Here is a 10,802-nt window from a genome sequence, read left to right on the forward strand (position 1 = left end):
GTGGAGAAGGCACGATCTCCGGTCCCCGCGGCCTGCAGGAGTCTTCTCAGCCGCCCGCAGGAGTCTTCTCAGCCGCCCGAGTCACCTCATCTCCAGGCAAGGCCGCAGGGGCGGCGGACGGCCCGGGGTCCGGTCCTCAGGGCGCGGGCGGGGACCGCAGGGGCCAAGCTCGGGGTCGGGAAGGGTGGGGAGGTCCCTCGGTCCGGGGTCAGGGGTGCGGGCCGGGGTCCAGAACCGGAGGGCGGGCTCCGGAGGCTCGAGGCCGGGGTGGGAAGGGGAGTCGGGGCTCGGAGGGCTGAGGTGCGGAGGTGGCGGCGAGGTCCGACAGCCCGAGCTCCGCCAGGCCCCGCGCGCGCAGCCCGGCCCGCCCCGCGGCCGCGCGCCCCGCCCCCTCAGGCGGCGGCCATGGCGGCCTGGCGGGTCCCGGCTTCCGCGCTCGGGAGGCCGCGGCCCGCCGCCCCGCCGCCGCCGCCCCGTGATGGAGCAGCGTTCCGACGGGGCCGCGGCGTCCCCCTCTGCTCCGCTGCGCGGGAAGACGGCGGTGGCCCCGGACCCGACTCGCAGGGCGGGCAGGAGGAAGCGGCCAAACGCCCGGCGAGCCAGGGGTTAACGGCGGCGGAGCGGAGGATCGTGGAGCTACACACGGCCGCCTGCGCGGTGAGGCCCCGCCCCCTCCGCAGCCCCCGCCCCCTCCGCAGCCCCCGCCCCCTCCGCAGCCCCCGCCCCCTCCGCAGCCCCCGCCCCCTCCGCAGCCCCCGCCCGAGGGCCGTGCGCTTGCGCGGTAAGGCCCCGCCTCCCGAGACCCTAAGCCCCGCCCCGCCCGGGCTCTGCCCTGGGGCCATGCGCCCGCTCCGCGAGGCCCCGCCCCTCGGGCGTCCCGCCCCGCCCCGCCCCGCCGCCTGGGGCGTCTGTGCGCCTGCCGGTCCCCCCACCTCGAGCCAGGTGGCTAGAGGCCGGCGTAGGCGTGTCTCTGGCCTCTGTTCATGCGGCTGGGTCCCGTTCAGAACTTTTCTCCTGAAAACTAGCCACAGTTCCCTATTCTCAGCGAAGAATTAACATGTATCTATTTTGAGTATCAGTGCAGCTCCTTTCTAATCTGTGTCCGAACTAAACTCCGGGGGGTGTGGGTGTGTGTGTGTTTGTGGGTGTGTGTGGGTGTGTGTTGGAGGGGTGTGAAGCATTGATGTAAGAGGTAGACGAGCTGAGAAGTCACCGGAAAATATGTGTTTTTATCCGCAGTATCAGTTTAACACCAATGATTGCAATAATGAGAACGTAAAAGATGAACTTTTTTTTAAATTTAATTTTTGCTACCATCCTTTCGTCTTTTGCACCTCTCAGAGCACAGTTACAAAGGAAACTATAATCAGGAGTCTACATTCTTCGCAGACAATCTTGAGCTGTTTTCTCTGGTTCAGGGTTTCAGTTCAGTTCAGTTCAGTCGCTCAGTCGTGTCCGACTCTTTGTGACCCCATGAATTGCCGCACTCCGGCCTCCCTGTCCATCACCAACTCCCAGAGTTCACTCAGACTCAGGTCCATCGAGTCGGTGATGCCATTCAGCCATCTCATCCTCTGTCGTCCCCTTCTCCTGCCCCCAATCCCTCCCAGCATCAGTCTTTTCCAATGAATCAACTCTTCACGTGAGGTGGCCAAAGTATTGGAGTTTCAGCTTTAGCATCATTCCTTCCAAAGAACACCCAGGACCGATCTCCTTTAGAATGGACTGGTTGGATCTCCTTGCAGTCCAAGGGACTCTCAAGAGTCTTTAAATCAAAAGTTGTCACCTCCCATCATGCTTTCTAATATCTTAGACTACATACATTTAAAGGTAGCATATTTATATTTGCATCATCTTTAAAGAGCAAGTGAGTTCTATGATAAAGATACAAAAAGAGATATGAAAGTAGCCTGTGATACACTGCAGGTGATCAGTCCTTCACGGGACTGATGTTAACCAGGTCTGAGCTGGAACCAAGGGAGCAGAGAAGGAAAACTTGCAGGTTGCCTAAAGTTGACTTTTTCGCTGGCAGTTGGTAGGCCGTGAAATCCACTCCCTGATTCATTCCAGTGTTGAAACTTCTGCACAGAGACTCTTTAGGAAACGACTGGCAGCTTTTATTGTTCTTGTTTATACTCTTTTTAAAATAACATGTGTAATTTGTTCCCATATTTCACCATATGGGCTTCCCTGGTGGCTCAAGATGGTAAACAATCTCCTGCCTTGCGGGAGACCTGGGTTCGATCCCTGGGTCAGGAAGAACCCCTGCAGGAGGGCATGGCAACCCACTCCAGTATTCTTGCCTGGAGAATCCCATGGACAAAGGAGCCTGGTCACTATAATCCATGGGGCCGCAAAAAGTCAGACACGACTGAGCAACTAAGCACATTTCACCATATAAATGTGGTAAATAGAAGTAAAGTGTCATTCTCTATAGAACAAACACGAGTGGCCTGGAAAGATGGGCTCCATCAGCCTGGGAAAGAAACATTTTCTCATTCAGGAAATCCATCAGTGTCAGCATTGCAGGTTAAATGACTGTCCCAGAGCCTATAAGTAAAGCTGATAACAAATTTGTTGTTATTGTTCAAAAATCAGAGCCCCCTGCCCCTGGTCCTTCTCCCACACCTGCAGGCAAGCAGCTCTCTTACCTGTACTGATCTGCCTCCCTGGACATCTCGTTCTCAGTCAGCATTCCTGCCCCACCTTTGTCTGTTGCCACCATTACCTAAGGCTCATTCACTAAGGATAAATTAAGTTTGTGCAGGCAGCCAACAAGCTCAGAGTTTCCCCATCAGGGAAAGCAAGAGAGCTGCCCATACCCGGGAGCAGTCTGTAAAACTCCCAGGCTCCAGGCAATTTGCTCTCAGAAGACCCCCAGCTATGAAAAGCAGAGAGATGTCTGCGGACAGAGTTACCAGTGTTCTTTCACTTTTCTTCCAAGTCTTGCAACACAGACTTTGTATTAATAAATAAAGAAGTGAGGTCTTGACAGTCAGTCATTCTAACGTAGTGTTTAGTGCCTCTGGTCTCACGTAATCTGCTTCTGTGACCCCAAAGGATTTTGGAGGCCCCTTAGACTGGCCTTGGGAGTCGATTGTGGGATTTCTGCTGCCCTCGTTGCCTTGGAGGAGGCCTAGACTTGAACTCTAATTGTCGTTTTGCTCCACACTTTACTCATGAGGTATAGTTGACTAAAAGCCGAACTAGAACAAAATATTCAGCCATTAAGGAAGACACTCCGAAGAAGCAGTTTGTGGCACACACGAAAATGTATGTCAGAAGACATTTCCGTGTCACATGTAATTTAATGGAAAGGCTCTATGCAAGAATGGTGCACTTACCGCATGGTAAAAGGGTTACAGAAAAAGTCCAGGAGAAAGTTTTTTCCCTTCAAAATTTTCCCCTTCAAAGTCTCAAGGCTAGTTAAAAAGAATGAAATAGTGCCGTTTGCAGCAACGTGGATGGACCAAGAAACTGTCATACTGACTGAAGTAAGGCAGATGGAGAAGGAGAAATATAGTATGAAAGTGAAAGTGGGGCTTCCCTGGTGGCTCAGCTGGTAAAGAATCTGCCTGCAATGTAGGAGATCTGGGTTTGATCCCTGGGTTGGGACGATCCCCTGGAGATGGGAATGGCTACCAACTCCAGTATTCTGGCCTGGAGAATTCCATGGACTATATAGTCCATGGGGTGGCAAAAAGTTGGACATGACACACCCCTGGAATTTAAAAAGAAATGATACAAATGAACTTATTTACGAGACAGAAACAGACCCACAGACTTAGAGAATGAATCTGTGGTTGCCAAAGGGAACAGACAGTTGCAGAGTTTGGGATCAACATGCCCACACTGTGTTTAAAACAGATAACCATCCAAGACCTACTGTACAGCACAGAGAACTCTTCTCAATGTTACGTGGCAGCCTGGATGGGAGGAGAGTTTGGGGGAGAACGGATACACGTGTGGGCTTCCCAGGTGGTGTTAGTGGTAAAGGACCCACCTACCAGTGCAGGAGACGTAAGAAATGTGGGTTCAGTTCCTGGGTTGGGAAGATCCCCTGGAGGAGGGCATGGCAACCCACTCCAGTATTCTTCCCTGGAGAGTCCCATGGACAGAGGATCCTACTCAGTTGCAAAGAGTAGGACATGTCTGAGAACACATGCATAGATACATGCATATGTATGGCTGAGTCCCTTTGCTGTCCACCTGAAACTATCACAACGTTGTTTTTCTGTTTTTAAGTATTTATTTTTGGCTGTGCTGGGTCTTGCAGCAGACCAGATCTTTTGATGTAGAATTCGAATTCTTATTTGCGTTAAGTGGGGTCTAGCTTCCTGACCAGGGATTGAACCCAGGCCCCCTGCAGTGGGAGCTCGGAGTCCCAGCCACTGGACCATCAGGGAAGCCCCCATCACAACGTTGTTCATCAGGTGTGAAAGTGAAAGTCGCTCAGTCGTTTCCGACTCTTTTATACTCCAATGCAAAAGTAAAAGTTTTTTTTTTTAAATCTCTAGGATAAATAATGTCAGCCACGTGGTCCGCATCCATAGCAGAGGTTGCATCGTTCACTTTGTCTTCACATAGTGTACCTGGAACAACTTTCTAAAACCATGTTTGATAAGTAGAGCATGCATCCTTGACATCTGAAGGGCTGTAGTAAAAGCTGCTTTTGATCAAACTCATGAAACAGTGAGTGTTAATATGCTAAAACAATACTTTCATTTTGCTTAAAAACGGTAATAAAAACACTCCAAAAACAGAAAGCAGTGCAAAGCGTGCGGGGGAGCGGCGGCGCATCATGAAGGTAAGGAAAAGTGTTCAATAACAGCGAAGGCCGCACTTTTTCTAGAAGGACCGTTGGTTTTGATTAGCACATTTTCTGTAAGTTTAAATCATTATCCGCATATTTTAAGCACTGAAATTGCAACTGCAACTTCTGAGTGAAGGTTCATTTTCAGCCTCTTAAGCTCTTAAAGTCATTAAATCACCTGTTATTAAACTTGTTACCTAGAAACTGAATGAAAAATACCTGCGCGGTGGCTGCATCGTTATTGGGTATAGAGGCGTTCTTGTTTTTCCATCAACTTCTCGTTTTTCTCAAACTATATTTTCTCCTCATGTCATATAAAGTTGGACTGTGTATAATGTCGGAATGCATTCGGGCCTTAATTGCAAGTGCCACGAAAATTGCTGGGAAGAAGTTTAATATTGTTTGAAGAAAAATGTTGCAGTATTTTATGGGTAGGAATTATGGTGAGGAGATACGATGAATTTTGAGATGAATGAATTGTTTGATTTCATTACTCTTCAGGCTGGCCAGCTAAACTACGTGGACCCAGCTACCGGCTACATGGTGTTCACCCAGCTGGCCCACTTGCAGAGAGGCCAGTGCTGCGGCTCAGCCTGTAGACACGTGAGTACCAGCTCCCCTTGCAGTACAGCAGCAGTCTTTGGTGCTTCTGTGACTTCATAAATACCTATTATTTGAAAAACAAGTCAAATAAAAATGCTAAATAGACCTGTGGTGCACTTTCACAAGCTTCCCTAGTCTAGGACAGTGAAAGTCCTAAGGATCAACAGAGGACCTTTAAAGTTAATGGAATTTTGTAACATTTCACCGTGGGCATCGGTTCCTTGAAATGCCGTGATGGGAAATTCATGGGAGTTCTTTTATTGTGAAGAAACTTTTCACGAGGTTTCAAATCAGCTGTGTTCACTAGGCGAGTTCAAAGACAGCAGGAAAAGAAATCCAGAATATTGCAGACTAGATCCCAGGAAGCATTTATTTTTCATTTTTAGCTGAATCAGTAGATACTTGCCCAACACTGGCAGGTATGTTTTTGTTGACGGTAATGATTTTGCTTCTCCCTTGCTCCCTTTCTTTCTTCCTTCCCTCCTCCTCCTGTCTCCTCCTCCTCTTCTTCCTTCTGCATATTATTATTACTCCGCCTCCCTTCCTCCTTCTCGCCTGCCTCCTGCTCTTTCTGTAGCTATTTTCTACTCTGTCTTTAAAATAAGCATGAGACTCGCCACCCCATACTTAGTGCTGTACATTTCCTAAAATGTATATTTCAGTGACCCTAAATCCCTGTGCTCACTGACTAAGACGTGCTAAACGTGTAATCCTTCCCCATTTTGAGCAAAAAATAAATAAATGTGAATGGGTTCTTCGCTGTAACCTTTTTTAGAGTAGGTCCCTTTCGCAGGAAGGAAATTCTTAGGCAGTTAAGATTATAAACAGATAACCTCTGTTTATAGGCCACTTTGAATGTTTGGGGGCAAGAAGTTGTTATTTGCTTCCACTGACCCACTTTATATCAAGGGGCCAACACTGAAATCCTTGTATTAGCCAGCACTGATACAGTGAGCCTTCAGCTTTACGGGTGTTCCTACCTGTGCCTTTAGCTGTTTCTAATCAAATGCCTAAGAGCTTTGCCTGAATGGAGGACTTGGAGGATTTTTTTTTAAGGGTGAGTTTTTGATGGTAAAATTCTTCAAGTTGGAAGGATGCGTTTAGGAAGTGATTCTTGGACCCTAATTAGGACCGTTTGCCAGACTTTGCCACCACCCTCTTCTGAGTCTGTAGGCGGTAGATCAAATAATCTACAGAACATCATCAGCAGTCTCTCTTTTTCACCATGAGACATGCACTTTTTCGAGATGACTGTTAAATAATTCAACAATAACTTGTTTTCTTTCTTTTGCAGTGTCCATATGGTCAAATCAATGTTAAAGATCCATCCAAAAAGAAGCAGTTCAATTCATATTTTTATGTGTGACAACAATTTTATCTCTGTTCTCCATCTAAGCGAGCCTTATTAAAAATAAATAAATAAAATTTTAATCCAGAATGGCTTTCTGGGCTGTTAGTACTTAAGCACGGGATTCATCTTAAGTACATATGTTAAACGAACATCAACAAAATAAAAAGTTAGCAAATATTTGTGTTTCTGAAGTGGCACATTGATAATTATTTTGCTTTCTTTTTCCTTCATTATCAGACAGTGTTGAAAAAAGAAAATAATGACTCTTCCATTAAATAAATACCAGCAATCAGGTCACATTAGTAGCTCTTGATTTTTTTTCTTTTTTTATAGCCCCACTTCTCCTACTGTTTTTCTCCTCAGTGCTAGCAACCCAGGGAGGTTGCTGGCAGATAGAAGAGTCTGACTACATGCTTCCTTTTACTTACATCTTGAGGGATGAGGAGGTTGGTGTAACACTGCATTGGGCAGCATATGAGTGCCCAAGAAGTGCTATTCCGCAGCAAGAAGTGCACTCATGTTCCATCCATTCCCCCAATAAAAACTTCAAATCATTCCAACTTGGGGGTCAGGCCACTGAAGACGCCTCGCCTAAACCATTCTTTTTTCCTCTCTCCCACATTTTACCCCTCTACCTCTAATGGCGCTCCTCAGGCTGATCTGTCTTAGGGTATTTATTAGCTTTATTAGCCCATTTCATTCCACTTCTATGAAGACCCTGGACTTCAACCTCCAACTTGGCTTCTAGGACCCCGGGGACCACCCTCTCCACACCTCTCTGTTTCCCTGTGACCAGGGCAGTCCCCCAGGAAGCCTTTCTCTGGCCAGGGGAGGCTGATGGGTGAGATGGCAGGCTGGCTTTACCCAGAGCTGACCCTTAGCTTTTACTCCCAGCAGAATCTGAAAGGTTCTCTAACATCTCCAAGGTCTACCTTAATCTCTGCCTGTGGCCCCAATGAAGGTTTTTTCCCCCAAAGATTTCTACAAATCTTAAGCAACAAAAATGTCTGATGCCTTCTCCCATATTCAATTCAAAACAAAGGCCCTTCTAAACTTTAAAAGGCATGGGGTCCGGGGCGGGGGGGGGGGGGGGACACCATTAAGTCTCTAATATGCCATGACTTCCAGTATTCATTTTATGTCAAATATTAAATTGTTTCCCAAAACTTTGGCAGTTTTGGTGCCCCTGTATTTCTGATGCTCTAACTGAGGTGCCCTGAACAACCCTGTCTCATGGGCCTAGTGGGATCTTAGCATCCTCTTTGGGTGTAAAGAGTAGTGTCTGTGGCCTGGTGTTGCCCTCTCCAGGAGCTCGTTGGAGGAGAATCAGAGAACAGATCAGCATTGTGATGGAGCAGGCAGTCTTTCCAGAAAAGTCTGTGGACTCCTGGCAGCCAATTTCTTTTCCATTCTCAGGTCAAGGAGCAGTGGCTAGCTCCAGGTTTCCAGGCAGATTTGAAGATTACCGAAGCCATCTTCTGGGTGAGGGCTGGATGGGGCTTTCTTTAGTAGTCCCAAGAGTTAAAAAGAGAAGGAAACAGAGTCTAAGAGGCCTTTTTTTTTTCTGGAGAAACTAGAGGAAGAGGAAAGCAAGTTCACGTTGAGCTCTGCCCCGCCCCGCCTTGTTTAGACAGTGTTATAGAAAGCGGCTTGGAAGGTGGGAAGAAGGTCCGGATGCTGCCTCCTGGACGCGCGCCTGTCGCTCCTTCCAGCTCACCTCCTGCAGCGGGGACCTGGCCCAAAGTAGGATGTCCATCGCGGGAGGACCCTTATCGGGACTCTGTGACTCTTCCTGCCATAAATTCTAAGCGTTCCCCACAACCACAGCAGAGGAACCGCCGCTGGGGTGGGGTTGGGGTGGGCTGGGGGCGGGGAGGGGGGCGCTCTGACTCTTCCTGCCTCTAGAGCTCTCGAATCAAGGTCTGAAGTTGTCCGCCGCGGTTCTGGGGGAGATGCTGGTGAAGCCCCCAGGGAGGGCTGGCAGCGGCGGGTGCTCCCACATTAAACACAATACGGCCACATAAATGGGCCTCGCCGTGAGAGCTTCCAGCTATATTGTATTCGCACATTGTAAAGTAAAAAGTCAGGTTTCTTATTGGGTGTGTGTGTACAAACACATGTGGATGCCTGAGAAATAGACTTCCCGGTTTAAATCAACTCTGGGGCTACTTCTGGAGGCTCCTGCCGCCGCGAGGCGGGCCCCATAAATCAAGAGATTGATTTCTAGATGGTTTCTAATACGGAAAGACCCGGGGGAAGCAGGAGTTCTCGTGCGGGGTTTAGCGGGGTGGAGGCTGGGGGAAGCTTCCTGGTGGGGCGTCCGGTCCCCTCTCCCGGGAAGGCCCGGCCCTGGGCTGTTCGCCCAGCAGGTGGATTGCTAGCACACTCCCCGCTCTTCAAAAGCCACACCGACCCCATCGATTTTGCAGAGCCAGGAAGGGAAGGGCTTTTATTCCACCGCCCCCCGCCCGACAATCCCGTGCAACTTGGGGCTCCCACACCGGTCTTGTGTTTGGACCAGAAGGGGCCCGAGAAAGGGGGGTGCTCCCCGGGCGCGGCGCGGGTCTTTGTCCCTCGCGGTGTGCGGTGTCCTAAGGCGACCTCGGGAGTGTCCGGCGCGCCGGGTTCCACCGCCGGAAGCCAGCGGGGGTCTGCGAACAAATCTGGAGAAGAGGGCCCACGACCTGGCGAACGGCCATGGGCATGTCGCCTTTCCTGAGCTCTCTGAAGCCTCGCGGCCCCCCAAAGGAACGCCCCCCGCCCCCCACGCCTCCGCTGCGTGGGAACACCTGCCTTTTCATCTTCTCTACATTCGAGCAAGGGCTTGAGTTGTGGAGGGGACATCTGCCCGTGATGGAGGATTAAAACTCGCTGCTATTGGTAGTTTTCACTACCCTTCAACAACTAAAAGGTACTTCTGGATGCCAAAACTATCCCCTCCTCAGGAAAAAAAACAGTCGGTTAAGTTTGTATTGGGGTGGGGTGGGGTGGGTGGGTGGTGCGCGCCTCTGGAAAAGCTTGATTCCCGAGAAAAGGTCGTGGGAGAACTCGCAACTGTCTCTTGCCGGAGGTGGGTGGTCACCGGGACTATACCCGCGGGGTGCATTTTGCCAAGGGAGGCGAGGGTTGGGGGGGCGGGGAGGCGGGCGCTGGAAGATTCCTGGCAATCACATCTTCCCATCCGAAATCTGTCTCCTGAAGCGTGAGCTTCCGTGCACGCGCGTCTCTGCCTGCCTCTGTGTGTGTGTGTGTGTAAAATGCATTTTTAAAAATCAAATAACCTAAAACAGTAATGACCTCAAAGAGGTTAAATAAAGCCCGCTGCTTTGGACCCCGACGAGCGGGAGGACCTGAACGTTTTCGGGTCAGGGTCGCCGTCCATCTAATTCGGTGGCCTCTCCAGGGAGCGGGGGAGCGGACCCCGGGAGGCTGGGGAAACGAGCGGAGATGGGGGCGTTCTCGGGGAGAAAAAGCTAAGGAAGACGGGTTGGGAAGGGGAAACGGGAGGGGGTGGGGGGGGTGAGGGAAACTTAGATCAACCAGCAGAACTGGTTGGCTGGTGGAACCGGCTGGGACAGCCAAGGGTCGAGGAGAAAGAAGAACCCCACCCGGGGGCTCCAAGCTGCACGCCGGGGCTTGGGGCGGAAAGGCTAAGCCAGAGGCCTTTGATTCGCGGCTCCCGCCGGATCCCTTGCCAGCCCTGAAGTGTGCGGCGGAGCTGGCGGGGAGGGCGAGAAGAGGTGGGTGCACCCTTGTGCCCAGCACCACGTGCCACCATCCCAGGCAGTGGTCGCCGGCGGCTCGCGGGCGCGCGGAGCCCCCAGTGCCCTGCACGCTGGACCCAAGCGCGTGGGCCAGGGAGCGAGGGAGGGAGGGCTTAGGTGGGCAGGGCGGCGGCGCCGCCGGGACCGCATCCGGGGGCAGCGAACCTCGCCGCTCGCCACCCTTCCCCATCCGCGCAGCCACCTCCGGGTGATCCCCGCCCCCACCTCTGAGAGCTCGGGGAGCTAGTGTTGGGAGACTGGGTAAATAATT

General features: G+C 51.0%; 1 protein-coding gene across 1 annotated transcript; it reads left to right on the forward strand.

Annotated features, from left to right (window-relative positions):
- Positions 1-405: 405 nt before the first annotated feature.
- Positions 406-6,870, forward strand: C14H1orf53 (chromosome 14 C1orf53 homolog). The gene is made up of 3 exons (XM_068985797.1): positions 406-657; positions 5,315-5,416; positions 6,711-6,870. The coding sequence occupies exons 1-3, from the start codon at positions 406-408 to the stop codon at positions 6,780-6,782; spliced, it is 426 nt and encodes a 141-aa protein (XP_068841898.1). The 3' UTR covers positions 6,783-6,870.
- The last annotated feature ends 3,932 nt before the right edge of the window (positions 6,871-10,802 follow it).

Source organism: Capricornis sumatraensis, chromosome 14 (genome assembly GCF_032405125.1).
Source record: "Capricornis sumatraensis isolate serow.1 chromosome 14, serow.2, whole genome shotgun sequence".
In the NCBI taxonomy this organism is placed as follows: domain Eukaryota; kingdom Metazoa; phylum Chordata; class Mammalia; order Artiodactyla; family Bovidae; genus Capricornis; species Capricornis sumatraensis.